Below are 23,105 nucleotides of genomic sequence, written 5' to 3'. Positions count from 1 at the left end.
TCGGTTTTTATCACTTATACTTCTTGTCTCATGAAGTACATTGCGCCAGAAGTATTCCGCCCCTCTACCGCAGGTTACTCAAACAATATTTGCCAACAACCTTTTCTATCCCTGAGTGTAGGGAGGAGCAACAACAGATTCAAGGTCTTGACCAATAACAGAACAAACCTAGCTTGATAATGGAGCAAGAGTGATTGAACCCTGGACCTCCGGATGCAGTTTTGGCCTCCGCGCCATTACTACTAAAATGACAGAACTTCGCTAGTTTCAAACCTTCTTAGATATTTATCAGCTAGAAGGTGATAAAGATGCATTACCCGCCGTTGCCAGTTTGCCAAGGTGACGTTTTGAGCGTGAGCGGCCTTCGTCTGCGAGCAAAAACTTGCCACCTTTATTATTTACAACTTCATAACTACTGCTGAACCCACCTGTTAATGCAGCACAACAGCTCTTGTAGGAACTAACAACTGAGTCAACCTACCAGAAAAAATATTGCGAAGATCGTTTAAAGCAATCGATGCCTGATGGCTTCACGCTGTAACCTGTCAGGAGCTGAGAACAATTTACGCTCTGTCTCAAGTATAAGTTGCTGTCTGGCAAAGGTCAGTGGCAATTATGTAATAACATGACTCTAGACTATGACCACTAAAATCTCTGAAGGCATTACACGAACCCGCTGCATGAAAGAAACGTTTTGAGAAACATTTTTTGGGGTTGAAGTAAATACTCTCTTTTCTTCCTCATCAATCTAGCTTTGAGAGATGATGACACTTGGGCGGATCCAGACTTTGAGCTTAAGAGGCGGAGGGGGGGGGGGGGGGGGGGGGCGGCGGTCGTGTCTTACTTGCCCTGCCGGCTTCTCTTCCTTCAGTCATTTTTTTTTTCACCAGAAATAAGAGGGGGGGGGGGGGGGGGGCCGGGTCCTAGATCCGCCACTGATAAATCAAATGAATGAAACAATAGAAATTAGAACTAAATGCCGGAACAGTTGAAATACTGAGCTGATTACAAAGATCAACCAGTTGATTTCGTCAAGCCATAGAAATCAAATTAAGAGTTCAATCTGTGCAAATACTTCTGGATCGATCTTTTTGTTTTTTGGTATGGATTACATCTACTTATCCTGCACATTTTTGTACTTAACTAAAGACAAAAGTCGCTTGAGATACAATAGAAGCAAGTCTGTAAACTCGCTTCCCAACAAACAAAGTACGTGAAAATATTTCAGAGTCGAGAGAAATTTGTTATTAAGTTATTTTCTTTGAAAGCAATCGATGTCAAGTGGAGTTATTTTAGGAGTTAAGCCTTTTATTTACTGCCATATTGCGATGACAGTTGTCGGCAAAAAAGGATTTTTCTGCGGATTATTTCTTTAGAGCAGTAGTGTGATACCTTGGAGAACCCTGATTGCGAACCTGCCGCTAAGGGCAATAAAGGTATTATCATCAGATTATAGCAGAAATCCGGAAGGGATTTTGGTTGTTTACAACACTACAATTAATCATGGACTCGGAAGCTTGTTCGAGCGATAGAACAAAGGGACGAGCGAAAAGGTGACGGTGAATGGCAGAGTTTGAGATTTACAGGGTCAGCCTTGCAGAATCTTTGTGTTGTGTTCTGGTCAAGACACGATACTTTCCCTATACCACGATACAGTCCATTGACTACCGACAAAGTGCAGTTAAGCAGCATATTACGGAACAAGATTCCTAGATGCCTGTCACTGGTAATCGTGTAACAAAAATATGTTTTTCCCACGCCTTATGCCTCGAGTATCACAAATCGCGTGACTTGATGTAACTCTCCAAAACGTCCTTGAATATTCTATTGACCCACGGTCGGGTTATAGTGTCTGATACCTGAACTTCATGCACCCTTTCCAGTGCCCTGTAACAGACCATGACTTTATTTATTAACGACGTGGCCTTTCCTCGGCACGTAGAAAGGTGAAAAAGTAAACATTTACTTAAAATAAGTTTTGGAGGACGTCCCAGTTTCATAAGTAAATGGTTTCATAACGTGAGTTGACTTCGAAATCGAAGCAGCTTATGAAAGATAACTCCCAACAATCAGCTTTTCTCGAGTTCTCTTTTGTCTCACCAATGGAATGTTTATGTTTCAAATATTTGGGCTTAATGGGGCTGTGTCGCTCTAAGGTGCGCGTTTCGAGGCAACTTTGGTCTTGAACAGGGAGTGTGTTTCATAACGTGTCTCAAGCAACAAGAGTCGGGGTGGAGAAGGGTGCGGTGTTGGGGGGAAGGGGGGGGGGGAGAGAAATGTGGAAGGTAGCTCAGGACTGCAATAATCATTCAGTTAAAATGAAAAGGTACTTAAAGGAGCTACGTCACGGTTTGCGCATCTTGAAAAGTTTAGCCTAAATTTTTCAAGTTCTTTGTTTGTAATCCGTGTTAATCTTCTCCATCTATAACCATCCTTGTTCCTTTATGGTTTATTATTATATAACCTTTTGGTTCTTTTTATATTGGTAAACTGCTATTTTCAGGTTTCCTTCAAAATAAATGTAATTTTGTCCCAGGTCAAAATAACCCAAAATACCGTGACTGAGCTCCTTTGAAGAACCTTTTGCAAGTTGATACCATTACATCATAAAAGCTGAAAGTAAGGGCGAAATAACTGGACTGTATTGATATCTAACACTAAAATTACAAGGACACTAAACTGTAAGAGCCAGCTTAAACAAAGAATTAAGACAATTAAACCACAACGTTTTGGCCTTGTTAATGTTTACATGACTATTTCGTGTTATTTTTTGTTTCTTAAAGTTGTTCAGTTTGCAATTCAGAGTGGAGGAGTTAATAATCTTGTTATGAAACCGATAAAATAGTTCAATAAGACATTAATATTTCGCGTTCGGGACTGGATAAACGCACATATCGTAAAATGTTCGCTTCGAGCGTTGCTTGTACAACGAGGAAAAGTTGCTGCCGTACAAGTGAAAACTTGAAAGTCATTAAATGTCTCACTCTAACTATCCAATCAGATGTTGCAGAAACAAGTATATACTGAATTCTGGTTGCTGTAAATATATATGCAATAACTATGGAAATTTAGCTAACACGAAAGTTTAATATGAATATCAGGTTGCAGGTTTTTCGATTAAAGCCGAATATAAATACTTTAAAAAACAAAGTACATCCTTGGTTATAAGTAAGTGATATTTCTTCTTCTGTTTACAGACAAAGTTCTAGAAAAATTTTTAGACCAGTCTTATTACATTAGTAACATGGATAACAGAAGCATCATAAGACAGAGGCTGTTGCTAGGCAACTGTTTTAGACCTGCCGCTTTAATTTTCCTGTTTTCTGTTCACGTACCACAGGTCTGTAAAGCAACAGAAAAATCAAAATATATTATTATATCTATTCTAGAATAACTATGAACTCATTTTCTTATAGTAGTCGAGTTCACTTTGCAGCACTGGGTTTCAATCAAGTTCTCACTCTTGAGCATTGCAGCATTTTTGCAAGCGTGTTTTGCACAACTGAGTTTCCAAGACGTTTTTCTGGTATGGTTTTCATTTGCTCCATGTCCAAGTTATTTTTTTGTGTGTGTGCATCATAGAGAATTAGAGGTGATTTTCTACGAACCTCTCTCCTCGCATTGCCTTCCGGTGAATCCAAATGGGCATGCACAGACTCCGGGACGAACGCATTGCCCTCCATTTAAACATGGCTGGTTGCAAATAGCTGTCAAGGAAATAGCCAATAATATAACAACCGTTACGAAATTTCCTCCTTGAATGTCACTGAAACATTTAGTAACGAGAAATTGAGGTTGACTTGGCGAGCTTTCTCGTTTTTGGTACGTCTTTGTTTCCCTAACATATTGATATTGGAAGAAAGATGATCTTTCTCTGAAATCTCGAAGGTTCTTAAAAGTATTAATTACAATAAATGAAAAGGGTCACATGATACCTGAGGGAAATGCCACACACTGTAATAGACATGTTTCCGATTCTCGGATCCATCTGTGTCACACATCCTGAAACTGATGATGGGTACGGAGTATCCGAAACGTGTCTATTACAGCGTGTGTCATTTCCCTCAGGTATTATGTAACCTTTTTCATGTATTGTTTGTAATTAGCTACGTTTTTCCAGCATCTCAATAAACACAAAAAAGTAAACATAGAAGAAACAAATAACATATTCCATGTATATTACGGCCTAGGAGCAAACACGTTTTTCATAAGGTGGCATGGATGACTTAAGCTGTACCTTTTTCACACATAGTGCCTTCATATCCTGAAAGACAAGTACATTGGTTTGGACGAGCACACCTAATGAAAATTAAAAACAACAACAAGTTTGTTTTGGACATAGCAGAAGAAGTGTTTCTCGCGACGGGGAAATAAGTTTAGACCATAATGATTCTAGTTATCATCCAGCTCACCGTTGTATTTTGTGATCTTACAAGTGAGAGCTTATTGGAGAGAGAGCTCTTCCTGGCTGGGGAGGGGACGTTTATTCCTTGTTTTTGATCTGAGTGTGTATCAGTGAAGGAATTGGGCCTTCACATGAAGACCACAGTCGAGACAATTGATTTGTTATAATGAGCAGTTCGGAAGAAAGAGTAACCGCATTGAACTCAAGGTACTTTAATGGTGGTATTATATAGAAATAGAATAGGGACACGGTTTTAGAATAAGGGGCTCATTATCAAAAACGCATTAAAGTCATCAAGACGATTGCAATGTGACAGAGCTTAATACCTTCCTCCATTCAAGCAAGGCAGGTGGCAAACAGGCTTTTGACAATGATCTCCTTTCCATGCAGCACGGCACATGCACACGTTGGGTCGAACGCAGTGTCCGTCATTTATACACGGTGGTCTGCACAGTGGAAACTGGCATCGTTCACCCATGTACTCAGGTAAACATTTGCAGACATCACGTGCGATGCACAAACCGCCATTTTGGCATCTCGGAGTACAAGGCGCTGTAACAAATACAACTTTCTTTACTTTGTATCAAGAAGAGTGCATTTCAAGTTTTGAAATCCGTGGTTTCCTCATAAAAAACACACCCCTAAGCATTCATATCTAACCAGCGAGAAAGAAACATGCGACCTTTTCTCAGCGCGGGAAAACGCGGTGACCCAAGTCATGATGAGTTCGATCTGACAGGTCAAAGAACGAGCGAGATCTGATTGGACAGCGCACGAGTTTTGAAACGACTAGGAAGCTAAGCAAATACAAATCAAACAAAGCTATGGACAATCGAAAATCTTCCTATCACCAAATAACTGTTTTCTCTCTGTTTTTTTTTTCTCAATGGGAAGAAAATCCCAGTAGATCCAGGCTTTGAACCAGAAAATCAAAAGTGAAATCCAGAGAGTGTGCTTCTAGTTCAGCAATGTTCCATGAAAAGCACTGTTTTACAGGATTCCTGGACTCCCTTTTGACGAAAACCCAGAGCCCAACTTGAATGTATTATCTTACTCCGGGCTTACCAATTTCACATCTTTGACCTGAATATCCCGGCATACAGTGACAGACGTACGGCCCAATGCACCTTCCATCGTTCAAACACGAGACAAGACAGCGTTTCTTTTCACATCGAGATCCAATAAATCCGCGCGGACAGCGACACTTATCAGGCCCGACACATTTTCCGCCATACTTGCAAGGCGGCCGGCATACGGGTGACAGGCATGCAGGTCCTTCAAATCCTTCCAGACATTTACAAACGTTTGGTTTGACGCATGTACCACCATTGTAACAACCAGCTCGGCAAAATGGTGTTTTACAGCCAACGCCTTGGAAACCTTCAGGACACCTTAAAGAATGCAAGAAAACAGCTAATCTGACAAGCTGGAGGAGGTAATGTAGAGGAATCAGCTTGCATTTTTTTTTCTACCTGATTGACATTTCGGGGAAATAGTAATACGAAAAATTAGGTTGAAAGGCCACGAGCATTCTCACCTGCAAGTATAATAGCCTATGCATTCCATTCCATAGGGACAAGGAAGAGGACACAATGAGGTACAGTTGATTCCGTTTCCCTTGTGCCCTGCTGGACAGGGACCGCAATGGAAACCTGAGGGAGAGCCATGTAACGTGAAGCACTGAACCAAAGGATGGCAAGGATTGGACGAGCAAGCATCTATCTCTAGAGTGGGAAACCAAGAATGAAATGCTGCGATGACCGTTTTTTTAAAATATTTTTACGATACCTCATTGCCACTTGTAAAAAGTTATGATGTCCAAAGAAGAAGTACCCTGCCGTTTGGAAACCTTCCAACTCTGGACTGTCAGCTATGTTAGTAACTCTACAGGCTATTTGCCTCTGGCTATTTACTCTGATCTGTAAAGAAAATACTAATTTACCTGTACACTGAGCACCATTTCCAGTAAATCCAGGCGGGCAGTTTCCGCATTCATATTTCTGTCCCTTGTAGACACATGGCACGTCCTTAAAACAGTTCAGTTTTTCACAGGGATGTACTATCTTCTCACAATGGGAACCGTCGCCTGTGAAACCAACCGGACAAGGACCGCAAGAGTAGCTTCCTGGGTAATTTGCGCAGTTGATACCAACAAAACACGGTGAATCCAGGCACTCGTTGATGTCTATATCACAGCGTTTTCCACTGAATCCCTGATGGCACTGACAGAAATACACACCACCTTGTGCGATACACGTCCCATTCAAACAATTCAACATTTCACAGGGATCCATTAACTTTTCACAACGCAAACCATCACCTGTGAAACCAACTGGGCACGGACCACAAGAATAGCTTCCTACGGAATTGCTGCAATGGACGCCAGCAAAACATGGTGAGTTTAGGCATTCGTCGATATCTACATCGCAGTAGTTTCCACTGAATCCCTTAAAACATTGACACGAATACTGATCACCTTGCGCGATACACTTTCCATTTTCGCACTCGTGAGAGGAGCAAGGATTCAAACTCACCTGGCAATGTTCCCCAGTATATCCTTTATCACAGAGACACCTGAAAAAATTGTCAACCGGTGTACATCTGCCATGTTTACAGGTGTTTGGTTGACACGGATCAATCTTATTCTCACAGTAACGACCCGTGTACGCTTCCGGGCATCTACATGTAAACGAATTGGTAGTGGCAATACATGTCCCACGTTTACAAGGTCGTGATTGGCAGGTCTCAATTTCATCACAGAGACGTCCATGAAAACCCGTTGTACAGCGACACCGAAAATACATTCCAAAGTTAACACACACACCATTTTTGCAAGGTTGTGACTGGCACATGTTAATTTTCTTATCGCACATTTTACCTGTGTATCCCAATTCACATCGACAGGCAAACCAAGAAGAATATCGGTGTATACATGAGCCGTGCTTGCACGGGTTCGGTGTGCAAGGATTCACTTTCTGATCGCAGAGTTCTCCAGAATAGCCTCGCTTACAGTAACACTTGAACGACTGAATCCTGCTAGCCACGCAAACTCCGTGTTCGCAAGGATTCGAACCACAGTAATCTACTTTTGAGTCACAAAGGTTTCCGGTATATCCTGCAGAACATGAACATTGGATCGATGTTGATCCTTGATGGCAACGTCCATGTTTACATGGATTTGGTTCACACCTGTCTTTCACTTCATCACACAAGTTTCCTTTGTATCCAGGGTGGCACGAACACTCAAACGATGAATTTTTTGGAATACACGCACCATTCTTGCATGGACTTGAAATACAATGATTTACCTCAGTTTCGCATTTACTCCCTTGAAAGCCCTTAAAACATTTGCATTGAAATCTGTTGGAATCAATTGCTACACACAACCCATATTTGCAGGGGTAGTTTCGGCATGGGTCCATTTGAGATTGACAAAACTGACCCGTAAATCCGTCATCACAGAAACAATAAAACAAAGGGCCAATTCTTGCCACTGCTTGGACACTGATACATCTGCCATTGTTGCAGGGATTTTTGTCACATGGGTCGACGACGACCCTTTTATCACATAAGATACCTTGGAAGCCATCTTCGCATTCGCATTTGAAAGAACTTTGTAAGTTAATGCAATCGCCATGAAGACAAGGATTTGATGAACAGAAGTTTACGGTTTCATTGCAGGTGTCACCAACGAAGCCTCGTGGACACTGGCATAAGTAAGTGTCTTGACTATTGACGCAATGTCCACGGACGCATGGTCTACTCTGGCAGTGATCTACGTTCTCCCTGCACGTCTTTCCAGTGAAGCCTGCGTGACAAACGCACTGATAACCATCTGATTTGCTGGTACAATTTCCGTTTGCACATGGATTTGGAAAGCAGAAGTCCCTGACTTGGCATCGTTTTCCTGAAAATCCAGATGAACAAATGCATCTAAATCCTATTCTTGAGTTAATACACAACCCATTGTTACAACTACCAATTTGGCATCTGTCTACTGCGAGGGATTCACATAGTGGTCCCTCATAACCACGGAAGCACTCACACAAAAGCTCTCCGGTGTCTTCTATGAAGCAATCTCCATGGCTACAAATGTTTATGCTGCATCGCGTTTTCACTTGATTGCAGGTTAATCCATAAAATTCTTTTGGACAAACGCACTGGAATCCATTTTCTGTGTTCTGACATTTACCCCGTACGCATGGACTGGGCTGGCAGAAGTCCCTTGAAGTTTTATTACACGTTTTTCCTGAGTATCCATTTTCACATAAACACAGTATTTCTTCTTCCGAATAAGTGCATTTACCATGCACGCATGGGTTTGGGTAACAAGGGTCAGTTGTTTCGTTGCAATCTAGTTCACTGGAGCAGTCCACAACAAATCCTTTACTCAATGTTTTGGTGGTAACAAGTCCATCGCAAGGTAATCCCGAGTGCCCGTCAAAGCACTTACACGATATGTAACCATCTTCGCACGGATTGCTTTTTGAAGACGTCCATGATTTGTTTTTAGTTTGTTCAATTTGAGAATAGCAATTACAAAATGACAGTGAACATGAGCAGTTTTCTTCCGCGACAGACTCGTCACAGTCACACGTTTTGTTAAGAGAACGCAACAAACAAAGTAGCATGTTCTCATCGATTCTGAAAATCCGATCTTGATATGAAACAAATTTTTCAATGATAGCAAGATTTACGTGGCAAACCAAATCTTTACCATCAAATGCGGATAAAAGTTTGCCGCTGGCAATCTTTTCAGAGCCGTCGATTGATATTTTAACATGATAAAAAGTGAAGTTGAAAGAAGAGTTTTGGTGGACATTAACTGTGAAATTGCTCACAATTTCTCCTATCTTTGATTCTTGAGTCGTGTTGATGGTGGTATGACAGTTTGACCCAGTAAACCCGAACTCGCAGGCACAAGTGAAATTATAGTTATCACCGAAACACGACCGATGCCCACATGGACTTGAAGAACAATTTCCATTTGAGCAAGGTGGGTAAACGCAAGAATCTACTTTTATATCACATAGACTGCCAGTGTATCCCGAATCACATAGACATTTTGTATGACCATCTCTCTCCACACAGAAACCGTTGCTACATAGCAATGAGGAACAGGCGTCATCGCTTCGTGCTTCACAGAATTTCCCTGTGTACCCAACTTCACAGATGCAAACATAATTCTCAGCCTGAGGCACGCATCTCCCATGTCGACACAAGCAACTCTGAACTTTAGTCTCGCAGGATCGACCAGTGAAGCCTTCATCGCAGAAGCAACCAAAGTGCGTTCCATTAGTAACGCAGCTTCCATTGTTACATGGATTTGAAGAGCAAGGGTTGATCAGGTTCAAGCATTGTAAACCTGCGTATCCCAAAGGACATTCACAACGAAACGTACTTCCAAGTTGAACGCAAGTCCCACTTCCACAAGGGTTCGAAGCGCAAGAGTTTTCAGGAACATCGCAGTTTAGTCCTCTAAATCCTTCATCACAGAAACAGAAGTACCTTCCCATGGTTGTATCTATACAAACTCCATGCACACAAGTGGAAGTTTCACAGGTCCCGGATTGGCAGCGTATGTCTGTCCAGTTCCGTTGACTGTCTTTTGGTGAACACCACTGACAGGGATCCTGAGGATTTGTTTCACCACGTCTGCGGCAACGGCCATGAATACGACAAGTCCCATTCTAAACAGAGAATCAAACTATAATTGATCAGCGAGTGGCCATATTCGTCCCAGGATCCTGACCCTGCCCCCCACTTTTCATTTGAGGTAGGGATTGAAATAATGGGTTTTGCGGTCATTATAAAACAAAGAAAATTGTAGAACGACTGAAGAAAAAAACCCAAGGGAATGGAAGTGCTTTTGAGAGCTGTGTAAAAAAGATATAAGATCAAACTAAGTTCTTTCTTTACTTAACCATAAGTGAATTAATCCTTTTAATTCAAGAAAACGGAGAACTAAACATTATTGTCAGATATTAAATCTTCATTCAGCAGCAACGGTCTCTTTGAACATTACTTTGAACCCGAAGATCGCACCAGAAGATCTTTAAAGGGAGTTTTGTAAACTGGTGATGGCAAAAGAGAATAGGAAGCGAATTTTTAATGGAGAATCTGCTGAAGTGTCACTGTAACTGTCCTTTGGGAACTTACAATAAGTGAGACCAGAGTGTTGTTTGTACTTACCAACCTTAATCTCACAACGCATGCCCTGAGTGGTGCACGTCAGACAATTCCCATCAAAAATGAAAAGAGGACGAGGCTGGCTCCATAAATTTCCATCATTACTCACTCGTACTTGGTAACCACGTATTGCCTCGTCTATGTCATGCGACCTCGGTACCTCGCACGTTACGCCACGGAAACTTTCGTAGGTAGCCTTAGATAAGAAGGTCTGAGTTTCAAATGGGGCTTCCTAAATGTCAGGACAAAAAAGGAGAATAAAAAGGTTTGGTGATTTTAAAGGCGCCATGTTAGTTTGCACGTGGTTATCTGTGAGTGTTCTCGATGGTTCTGAATGTTATTGTTAATGTACAATACGGGGAAATTTGATTAACTCAGTATTCACTCCAGTGACTAACATAATGAAGATTGGAAGGCTTATTTTGGAGCTTAAAAGGGACAGCTGCACGTCTTAACCCCTTGCAGCATCACACATCAAGATCTAGACTCGTTCTACAAAAGTCGACGTGAACAAGAGTTACACTAATGCTATGTTGTTACCGTAATTTCTGCCAAAGAACATCTCAGATCTCTTGCGTTGTGAAACCCTTCACCAACTACCCGAACATGTTCGCAAAGAAACTTTCTCATGTCACATTCCCCGTCATTCTGGACACTGATTAGCTGTGGTGGAGTTTTGGAGGGCACTGAACAGTCTTCACTTGTGTAACCTGATAAATAATAGACGTGACAAATAAGTCATGTCGTCATTAGAATATAGAACAAGGCTAACGCATGCATAAAGAACATATGGGTTAGCTAAAGCAAAATTTCAAGAACCGCTCTATTCTCTCATCTTAGCATGCGCACTGGCCCTGTAGAGGATTGTTACTAATCTAATCTACTCAAGATAAAACCCAGGGTCGAAAGTGAGGATTTCGTAAATAATATGAATACTTCAAAATACCTCGTCGACATTTGCATGTTCCATTGATACACCTTCCTCGGTCATTGCACAGGCGTGGACACATAGCATTTGTGACAGTTTTTGGTGGAGTCAGCCCTTTTATGAAGGAGGTCATCTCCCAGGCTGAGGTGTTTTTCAAGACCAAGTCTTCACACGAGTCTTGTAACATTGCAGCAGCTCCCCACACTATAGATGATATACCTGTATACTAAAAAAAATCAGTGTTATTGGATTGATAAGAAACTCCAAGTAAGTCAGATTTGGTCGTGTTTCTGCTTATCACTAGTCACCGGTTTACGTCCAGTCATTACCATCCAATGAAGAAGAGAGACAGACAACAACAGATATAGAGACATAGAAGAAACACTCTGCAGACACAAAACAAAGCATTAAAAAAACGACGACAACAAAACAACAACAACAACAACAAAAGAAACAGAAAAAAGAGGAGAGTAATCGATGCAAGTGAACACACCCTCATGTCCCGGATGCAAATCCTCAGTAGTTCATCGATGTTCCGCTGACCAACTACGGGCTTGCAAGCTCTTCCGAGTGGCGTATCAGTCAATAGCCTTTTACAGTAGCTGATAACAGCCAAAACGGCTAATAAGGTATCGGGTTTTCCATCGTCAAACAGGTTTTGCTGGTATGACGAGTTGTCATCAAGCGGGTAAAACTCATCTGAGAAATTATGTCGACGTTCAAGAACACGGCCGGCTTGCAGTGACTGAACTCGTCTGGTAATATCTCTTTCACGTGACATGACTGGCCATACCACGTGCTGGTGTCTCCTACATTTTGATTCACAGGCGGCGCATTTCTTTTTCTTCTCGATGTTGTCTTTTAAGCTGCACTGACAGAAGAGTTTTTCCGTCTGGTGGCGTCGCTCAGTCAACGGTTTGTAATGAAATAGACTGTCTCCGTCAGGAAACCTGTTAACAAATAAAGTACTTTGAAACAATCGATGAAATTCTAAAATCATATAAAGCCTAGAAAGCTGTAGCGCGCACTTCCAAGACAAGATCTAAGTCACAGACTAAACTAAGGGTATTCCATTGTATCTCGATGGAAGTCCTTACTGATCACAAGGGGAGCAGGCAGGAGCAGTGCTGAGAGCACTAGCCTCCCACCGGGTTCGATTCCGGCTCGGAACGACTCGGATATGTGAGTTGAGTTTGTTGTTGGTTCTCGCCTTGCTCTGAGGGTTTTTCTCCTGTTTTCCTTCCTCCACAAAAACCAACATCTCCAAATTCCAATTCGACCAGGATGGAGGGCCCGCATAAACACCAGCCAAGGCTGATATGGCTTCCTCTCTAAATGTTGTAATTCATTTTATAACACAGGGGATTTTCATGTTAACGATAATGATGACATATCTTTTTCCACATGTGTTTTAAAAGCATAGAAGTTGTCCTCTTTCTATTGCATGGCTGTAGAGCATTTTCCAGATCAGTTTATCAATAATTACCGAAAACAAGAAGTTAGTATATTTAAGGCCAGTGCAAATCTTTCGTACAGAGAGTGTAAGCTATGAGGTACCTTTTAGTCGATCAACTCTCTTTCGCCGGCATGGCGACCTAATACTTTTATTCTATATCAGTTTGAAACATTACACTGTAACAATTAACAAGAAAAAATTTCAGAAGATTGCCAAGGTAACTTTTGTTTGAGGGGAATTAATTACCACAATAAGCACGTACTGGTACTGAAAATAGTATTCAAGTGAAAAAAAAAGAAAAAAAACGCTCTTACCTCCATTGTTGCGTTCCGTTCATCTCAGGCGGCAAGCCTTCATTTATTGCCTCAAAAGAGTCGTTGATTTCTCCGTGGCCACACAAGCCCTTCACGTGATTTAGGTCTCTTCCAGACGATTGAACTTGTACATTCAGTCCCCATTCAAAGACATCTGTACGAACATAAACTCCTGACGGAAAATACACCTAGAGTGTTAAAAGAACCACAAAGTTCGTAAAATAAAAGCTTGTTAAAGATTTGTTACATAATATTATCCACTGACCAGCTGATATAGGGAAGGTTCCTTACAGAAAAGACTACCACACAAAGGTTTTTGCCGAGGTTCGTCATGCAAAGAATTGCTACACTAAAAACGTCTTTCCTTGAATTCCTTTGTCAGCAGCCCTACCGTATATCGTTTTCCACTTATAGCTTCTGTTATTCGAATTCCCTTTGCCAAAGGAAGTTTAGACTTGATAGAGATCTGGACGCTAGTTTCCATGAACCTTCCTCTACACATGTCAATTACAATGACATCATCTCCATCTCTTGCAGCTACTCCACATGCGCAATATCCTGGGTTTCTTGACTTACTACATGCCCAAAAACGAGCGTGAACCTGCAACAAGTAGAGATCAAAATACGTTGACAACGTTTTCAAACAAGGGACCAATAATGTTTGTCTCCAGCATACAGGTGGCCGAGATTAAAGAAAATGATTACCTAGATTGAACAACAAATTTTCAGAGTAACAAATATTCAACCAAATGTATGAAGGCCACAAAACAGGTACGGATCTCGAGACATAAATTTGGATGACACCATTGTTTAGTTTAACGCTTTACTTTGCCTTCTTTGTGACTTATCTTTCCACGAAAGTCCCAAGATCTCCTCACCTGAAGGGAACGATACTATTTTCAACGCTACGCTTTCAGCCAGAGCTTGTAACATCTTGTAGCATTCCACACAGGTATTACGAAGTAGCCGAATTATTAAAAGATGTTTGTTTTATTCATTCCTGTAATTGGCCTACAAACCTCGAAAGGCCTTGTTGTACTTTTGTACAACAGAAAAGTTGATACTCCTGAGGGAATCCTGTAATATCTGAAAGAAGAGAGCGGAAAAAAATGATCAGCTATTATATGCAAGGTTTAAAAGCGCAAAACTTCTTTGCAATAGTTTACAAGAGGCTCTTGTACTGTAAAATTCAATAGCAACCACAGAATTAAACAAAACTGACCTGCCGATCAGAGTTCTGATGTAAGACTCAGTGAAGAGATGACATCGTGGAGTGTTGATATCTTTAGAGAGCACCTGCGGAATTGAAGCCGACCAAGATTTATGTATCAATGACAAAATAGGAACTAACTAGGGAATATTTTTTACCGCATTTGTTAAGAAGCTTTGAGCGCCGGTCAAATGTGAGGTGGACAGAAGCCAATTCATCACTGACAAGTACAAGACATGTGCAGCTTAACCTCATAGGAGGATCTACTCAAATCGTTGTTATCTCTGATTATTCATCCTGGAGCTTCACCAGAAAGGCGGAAAAGGATTTTTTAGGCCTTGTGATCTCATTGTGGGCTAGACCAAAATTAGGTACACTAGAACTCATGCTTTCAAATTTTTGATCGTTTTTTGGAGCTAAGAGAGGACGTCCAACAGAGATTGCTAAGCCTGTTTTTAAACACAGTAATCCTTTCCCTTCGAAGCAAAGTACTAAGAAGGTTACTTACAAAAGCATCGGCCGGGTCATGTAACTTCCAAAGCGGCGACTGGCTCCGTGCAGGCTCAGTAATGATACGTGTCCTGGGGTCTCCGTCATGAATAAAGTCTGACACAGCAACTATCCTGACAACCTTGCGTCCACAGTCACGACGAGAACAGGATTGCGGTTTCATCGTTACCTCACATGTGGATAGTGCTATGTCTGCAGCTGATAACATCCTGGGACTGTGAACTGAGTGGAAGATCGCCCATAGTATTATTCAAGGAGTAATTTTACATTGTTTGTCTAATTTGTACTTTAATATCGTCATGAAATCAGAAATAAAATACAGTATTTCATACCAGCAGGAACTAAGTGCATTGGTATCTGTATTGTGCAGTTGGGGTGGTCCGGTGGGCACACCAGGGGCACAGTAAGACTAAAGGTAATTTCCTTCATTTTATGATCCTCTGAAATGACAAGGGACGAAGGCTCCACCTTTGAAAAGGGAATTAATTATATGGTTAGTACGAAGTTATGTAACTCACACTTAAAAACAGTTCATACAGGATAGGAACATTTGCAAAAAGCCAAGACAAAAGATTATGATCATTCCTAGGCAAAGAAACATCACATTACATTCTACATGGATCAACCGTTTCATCAATGTTATTCTTTCTAGTAAAACGAACGATAGGCAAACGATTTGATAGACAATTTGGAAGATCGTTGATGTATAACAGAAATAGTAGTGGTCCTAAAATGGTCCCCTGGGGAAGACTACAACTTAATGAACAGCTTTTAGAGAGCGACCCGTTGATGGAGCACATTTGAAAACGATTCTCTAAATATGACTTAAACCATTGGTGCGCGTTACCATATATGCCGTAAGCTACAAAATAGAGCAGCCCGTGTTTTGACCCACTCAAACTATGCCATAGACGCTGGTCACATGTTCAAACTTCTAGGGCTGGAAAAATCTAGCAGCAAATTCAAAGAGCTACCATGGTTTACAGGTCTCTGCACGGGTTGGCTCCAAACTATCTCAGTTCTAAATTTGAAAGGCGAGAAATCGCGTATGACCTGGGGGACTCTGAGAATAAACTCAATGTTCCATTACCGCGCACAGACTATTACAAAAATAGCTTTAGCTATAGTGGCGCCATTTTCTGGAACAGTCTTCCTTGTAACTTAAGGGAAGGAGAGTCCCTTGGGCAATTCAAACGACTACTCAAAGAATAACTGTAAGGCACGGCATTCGTGGAAAGCAGCTTTTTATTCAAATATTTCTCATTATAATAGTATTAGGTATTTTTAAAGCTGACGAATTTTGTACCGTGGATAAATAAAGATTATCCATCCGTCCGTCCGTCCGTCCACCCATCATAACTTAAAAAAACCTAGGTTCTTATAGGCAGGTTTTTGCTGTATCACAACAAACCACTTATCAAACTGACTGCAACTCACCTTAATGCCAACGTAAAAATCTTCGCTTGAAAAACCAGGACTTATTAGATCAGGACTCTCTGAGAAAAACGTCTTCACTTCACAAACAATCTGCGGACGAACAGAAATACAGACAGTGGGAAACCGGTTTACTAAGTAAAAATCTGAATGAGAATGTGCTAAACCCTCCTTACCCAAGTAATGGCTAATTATAAAGTTCTGTACTTACTGTATCACCGAGGTTAAACTCCGCTGACTCAAAGTTAACAACTACCGTTCTCTCTTCAGTCGTGTTGGTCAACAAAATTAGTTTTCCAGGCGTCCCTCCCAAGAAACGCAGGGTCTTATACCACGTGACTTTGTAACCGACTTTAGAGGGTCCTGGGTCGGTAATGTCGTAAGAACAAAGTAGATGTATGGATTTACTTGCTAGGATGTTATCCGGGGGGACAACTGGTGTGATCTGTGGAGGATCAGCCAGGGTGGGATAGAGGTCACGAACTGTGGGAGAGAATCAGAACTTAAAATAAGAGGTGGGATCATGGATTCTCTTCTGTTGTGGAGTTGTAACCGAAGAGAACAGGGCCGCCAAACTTTGGCCAAATAAACAACTGACTAAAATTGCTATTTAGGTGTAAGTGATACACTTACCAAATCACAAAATCACAGAAAAAGCTTTACTTTGTACCGTCAAGTGTGGTGTTTATTGAATTACCATTGTTCATACCTTTACATTTTGGCGCATATCCTATCTTGCCAGGTCCACAGGGAATCCTGCCAGCTAACAAACGTAAGTAAATAGTTAAAATCTGTCAGTTTAGCAGTTTAAGGGTTAGCTCACTGTAAGTCATCGGATTCTTTAAGGAGTATCAGTCACGGTATTTTCAGTTATTTTGGCCGTGTACAAAATTACCTTTAGTGGAAATGGTAGTTTACTTAGATTAGAAGATTAAGATTAGTATTGTAAGTAGGTTTTTTCATGTATTGTAAGTGATGCTTGTAAGTTAGTAAAAGCATTTAAATTAAAAAAACAAAAGATTAGAAAAACTCCAAAGCGATAATAATAAACCATGAAGGAACACGGACGGAGAAGATTGACACGGATCACAAATGATGTAAACTTGAATAATTTAGGATAAACTTTTCAAGATGAGTAAACCGTGACGCAACACCTATAACATATTTAGGCTCCTTTTGTAATATTGCTTCCTGGAATACTTTTCCGGGGGGTGGGACTCCCATATATAAAGGACGGGAATGCTCGTTGTGTACTCTTAGGGTTTTAAAAAGCGGTCTTGGTACCTCTTAGGGTATTCCGCCTTCAAAAGGTCCACAGCGGGGAGCTTTTGCGGTAACTTTCAGGGTATTGAGCCGAAAAAAATGATATGGCAGGAGAAGAAGTGTTGTTTTAGAACTGGTACCTCTTAATCGTGAAAACAAAGTCAAGCCGCGCCAACAAAATAACATCTTGGGTACTTACCATTTACATGGGAAAACCGGAAATTCCATTTGGAAAATCAAATGGTTCGCCCCATACCGTTTGGGAAGCTTCAGAAAATATGGGCTGTGATTTGAGTTGATGCTATTTTTCTGCTCTTTTAAGTCTCTCTAACGGATGTGGATATACTTTATAGTGATTCCCTCTCTCGCAACGTCGAATTTAATTGTTTAATGTTTATGCCTGAAATTTCCAACCGGATGGTTTTTGTAAATGGTAAGCACCCCTTGGTACCTCTTAGGGGTTCTTTTCAAAATTGACGACGAGCAAAATCTCACTACAATACAATTTGAACAACAAATTTGATTGATTGGTTAATTCATTGGATAATTGATTGATTGATTGATTGGATAACCGATAAAGGAGAACAGTCAATTGTTACCTTCTTTAGCGCAGTAAGCGGTAGAACAGTCTCCTGTCTTCTTCAAGTGATAAACCAAGAAGCCACCACAATGAGTCACGTGAACAGGCAACTGCCACAAACAACAAACTCTCTCCACTCCTTCCCATGCCACGCATGCACTACCGTTCTTCTCCTCTCCAAACTCGGGATGTCCATCGGGTTGCATCCAAATCTGAGCATGCGTTCCACACGAGCCAATCGGAGGACATTTTGTAGGAATTTCGGCGGGAATCCCATGGATTTCTAGCTTGTACCAGGCCTCCTCTAAATTGTTGTCGCATAAGGGAAGGTCAAAGTCCACTTGATTAGACAGTGCACGCGCAGGAGTATCTAGGACCCGGTGACCTGACGGTCGGCATTGTGGTCTGTCTAAATATAAAAGAAATAAACATGAAATGAAAGGATGGTTGGATGAACTGATGAATGATGGAAGGGATAAATATAACGTGACTATTTCAAACTTCAGATCACCTTGGTGCTTTGTACGGGGGTGAAGATGCAAGCATGCGTCCTTCAAAAGGAGGAGCAAGTGAGAAAATCAGGTTGAACCTATCCCGCGGGGGGAGGGGGGAGTTGGGAGGGACTCAAATATAAAAAGGATGGGTGTGCACGTCGTACCTTTTAGGGTTGGAAAAGTGGTTTTTAGTACCTCTTAGGGTGTTTAACCTAAAAAGGTCGACAGTGGCAGCTTTTGCGGTACTTTTAGGGTGTTGAGTCGAAACAATATGACAGGAGATAGTGCGTTGTGTTAGAATCGGTACCTCTTAGGGGTAAAAAATATTTCAAGCCACGCCCACAATAAAGGGGGTCTTTAAAATTTCCGACGAGCACTTCCGTCCTTCCCCACTGGGAACCCATGTACTGAGACGGAAGGCACATTCCTAACGGTTATAAGGAAAAGGAACCTTCGTAAACATCATAAGTTAAATTCCTCCCATTATGATTTACAGGAAGTAGATACGTTTGACAGCTGTAAGACAGCGTTCGTTTTCTCCTAAAAATGACTGGTGTAAACTTGAGTCTTAGAAAGAAAGAAAGTGTAAACTGGAACGAGACACGGAAAATCTATATTTTCTCTAACCTTGATGCTCCCGTGCGTCGTATTAGTTGATGTTTTTTAGATTACTCTATCGCTCGCTGAATAAAGGGTAAAGTTGGGATTTTATCAATGGAGGGCGAGTAACACTCGCACATCAGTGACAGAAGTGTTAATAGATAAAATGGAGTGTTGAGTGTTAAATAGTAATAGAAGCGATTCATTGTGTGCGGCACATAGGAAATGAGACCGCATCTTTGACCTGTTTACATTTGCTATTTACATTTGCACGATAAATTCACGTTTCTTGCTTTGATACGAGCACGAATTAATCAGAGATATAAGATAAGACTTTTATAAATAGTCTCGCAGAAACAAGAAACATTGCCGCACCTACTACTGACTTCAAAAGAACTTTACAAACTTTTTCTCGTTTCCTTTAATCTCTTTAGGGGAAGTTTCGTTTTTAGTCTGTGTTTCATGAACACGGCACAACAAGCTTCTTGCCTAAACTCACTTAGACAGTCTGTAGGTAACGCTCTTTCACTTTTCTACCTCTTACGCTTCCATGTGTGCGCAGTGAACAAAGAAAGGGCTAACAAAGGGTCCACTTGGGTCTGTTGATAATTTTCATATTTAGTAAGAAAACACGCGAATGTGTGTTTACACAGCTTGTTGCAAGCCAGCTCTCTCTCTCTCTCTCTCTGCAAAGTTTCGACCAAAATGATAACAGGGAGCAATCGAAATGAATAAAATATGACGCGCGCAGAGCAAATCAGTTTAGAATTGTAAGTGAATATTCAAGAAGCCTATGCGGGCACGAGAGAGAGTATGCCGGGAAGAATTTCATCCAATCAAGGCGCGCGTTGTATAACTGGAGCTGATCCAATTTCTCACAGATCTAACAGTAGCAAGGACGCAGTTTAGAAGCTTAATTAGTTTTAAAATTGGGGCGCGGCGCGAAAAAGGCTTTTTTACGCGCTGCTGCGCCAAAACAAACTATACTCCGGATACAATTATGTAAATATACCGAGATTTTGACCGATTCTCAGGAAACCTGGGAAATGACCCGGTGATATGTAAGAAAATAATAAGCATGTTTCTTGTCTCACCTCCGACTGTGAACAGCTTTCGTATCCATTCCAGCACACCAGACGTAATACGTGAAAACAAAACGGTATGTTTATCAGAGGAACAAGTTTCTCCGTAACTATAAACACCGACTACAACCCAAGAATGGTTCCGTTCAATAACAACTGGGCTACCTTGATCAATGGAGCACATTCCTGCGGTTCCGGCCACAACACACCAAGATTCTTCCAACAGCTCACGTTTTCCAACATCTGGAAAACTCTGAAGACAGTCGCGGCCGGGTATTAGCAAAACATCGTTTTCGGCAAGAGTTGTAAATGGCGACTTACGCCCCGAGAAATGACCCCAGCCCGTAATCTTTGCAGAACGATTTTGAAGACTCATCGGGCTGCTTAAAAGTTGTAAACTCGGGACGTTTACACGGGTTATGCGCTGAGCATTTGGCAGAATAACGCTGCGCGCAAGATACAGCAAGCCGAAGTTAGCGCTCGATGTAGCAGCGTATTCAGGATAAACGAGCGCTTTCAACACTGGCACTTCATCTTCTCCGGGTAAATCCAGGTCTACGTGATGATTTCCGACTCTAATGAACACAGTCCTTTGGTCATTCTCCATATCTTTTAAAAACTGCACACACCTCGCTGATGATAGAATCCATCGCTCGTGTATAAAAACTCCGCTACATTTTACAGAACTTATGAACACATGCCAAGGGAACTCTCCTCGACGAACGAGGCTCGAAGCACTTGAGAGTTTCGACGAGCGGTGTTCCTCGCTGAAGGCAGTGACAACGATTGAGAAGAAACACAGAACAAATAAGGTTTTGAAGGAGTCCATTGTATATGGTATACTTCAGTACATGTTCTGCCGACCGTGGTACGCTAATGGTTTTGTTTATAACACAGGGATAAATATTTGTCGGTCATCTTGAGTCGTCAGGCTAATCGTCTCTCATTACTGGGATAACAGCTAATTTCAAAAGCACATACTTTGTTGACAGACCCGGCAAATGATCTGTTTCCGGGATTGCAGATCAAGTAACATGTTACAAAGACCTATGAAGGGGACAACAAGGCATTAGCTTGCTATAAAGATGGATCAAGGTAAGGAAATTATAAAAGAATGATAACTTTTCAGTAAAAGAAAGTTCTCCTGATATAAGACATCTTTTTTTTAAGAAATACGAACCAATTTCATTTTTCACTGCACCAGAGTATCTAAATGACTGTGACACGTGATTCTGCACATCACGCAAGCTGGTCTAAAATTAAGGTTTTTACAGGGATGGAAAGTGAGCGTTTAGGCAAAGTTTCTTATTAAAAATCTTTTCGTCTAATATCAGGTTGTGTAAGTGTTTTTATTGATGTGTTCCGACCATTTTTTTAGCGTGGCTCGCTTGCGCACGACTGTTTTTCTCTACCTTTTTGCAGCACAGGATTTCGCTTTTTGGTATTTGCTCAACTCGACCCTCCCCCCGCGGTCCATTTTCAAAAGATATAATGTACGTCACATACCTTACAAAGAGGAAGATGGATTACAGCAGAGGATGCAGTTTAGGGATGGTCATTTCCGCGCAGAATCAAGATTACGTACGGCACGGCTTTACCAAAATTCTTCATTTCGACACCAGGAAGGAAACTGTCTATATGTGTAACGCGACATCTTAATGGCTTTCTTAACACTTGCTAGCCTTCTTCGCAGTCGCTCTTCGGGTCCAGAGAGCTTCTGCCTTGGAGGCTTAACACCTGCCTGCTTACCTTTCAAATGATTGTTTTATTAGTACTGTAACTTCTTAGACTTAATGGACCTTTGTGTTTATTTTGTAATCTTTGCCGAAAGTTAAAATTGATTTCACAGTCGACAATGGTTATAAACTCGACAACATGTCACCTATTAAAGTATGGGTTTTAGAGCTGCTTCGGACTGAAAATACGGTAAGAAATTCCAAGAGGAAAAAGAAACAGAAGGAACATTTGTAGAGAGCTGGACGTTAAGGGGGTAGGGGTGTAATATAGCACCCTTTTTTCTTGGGTGCAACATTTTCACGCTTAAAAAATGCTTATTGTAGCGTATAAATACATAAGACAATGAAAATATATCAATAAAATAGAAACCTAGGCTCGACTACAAGCCGCTGTTTTGGGAAATGGGCGGAAATCTAACCTAATAGAAACCAGACAGAAACGGAGACCAAAGAAGCGCGGAACGGATCAAGTTTCGTGCAAGGTTCCAAACGCTTTCAGGTATCAAAATATCACTCAGCTTGATGAGTCTACAATTGTGGCTGGTAAAGATCAGTTTCATCTGTTACACTTCAGTCTGCGGTCAAGTATTCGTTGGTTTTAAAAGAAATACAAACTAGGAGAAAGGGTCATTGATCCTTTTCCCCGGGATCTCTTTTGAGGGTCCACAATAGGGTTCTCAGATCCCGCTTTCCCGTCCATTTTTTCCTGTTAATCCCGCCATCCCGCCCTTTTTTGCCTGGAAATCCCGATCCCGCCAACTATTCGAAGACGTTTCTGCGTTACTTATTAATTTGTTAAATTAGTAATTAATTTAATTGTTAACACAGAAACGTTATAAAAATAGATATCGTATAAAAGATCACAAAAGAATTCAATGGGTAGCAGATAAGTAAACACAAATGA

General features: G+C 41.2%; 1 protein-coding gene across 1 annotated transcript; it reads right to left on the bottom strand.

The window, feature by feature from the left end:
- Window positions 1-2,064: 2,064 nt before the first annotated feature.
- On the bottom strand, window positions 2,065-21,302 carry LOC145469373 (uncharacterized). Its single transcript, XM_081453078.1, has 22 exons — window positions 20,478-21,302; window positions 18,309-18,698; window positions 17,156-17,209; window positions 16,658-16,929; window positions 16,450-16,539; window positions 15,345-15,480; window positions 15,011-15,234; window positions 14,515-14,588; window positions 14,312-14,378; window positions 13,684-13,893; window positions 13,293-13,480; window positions 12,016-12,472; window positions 11,541-11,748; window positions 11,135-11,304; window positions 10,602-10,826; window positions 6,348-10,095; window positions 5,943-6,129; window positions 5,471-5,796; window positions 4,732-4,957; window positions 4,238-4,299; window positions 3,609-3,707; window positions 2,065-3,342 (listed from the first exon to the last, which is right to left on the bottom strand). Exons 1-22 carry the CDS (start codon window positions 21,292-21,294, stop codon window positions 3,308-3,310), a joined length of 8,265 nt encoding a protein of 2,754 aa, XP_081309204.1. The 5' UTR covers window positions 21,295-21,302; the 3' UTR covers window positions 2,065-3,307.
- Window positions 21,303-23,105: the final 1,803 nt, after the last annotated feature.

This window comes from Orbicella franksi, chromosome 15 (assembly GCF_964199315.1).
Source record: "Orbicella franksi chromosome 15, jaOrbFran1.1, whole genome shotgun sequence".
In the NCBI taxonomy this organism is placed as follows: Eukaryota; Metazoa; Cnidaria; class Anthozoa; order Scleractinia; family Merulinidae; genus Orbicella; species Orbicella franksi.
The sequence above is the reverse complement of the archived record's forward strand: the minus strand, read 5'-3'. Positions and strand labels throughout refer to the sequence as shown.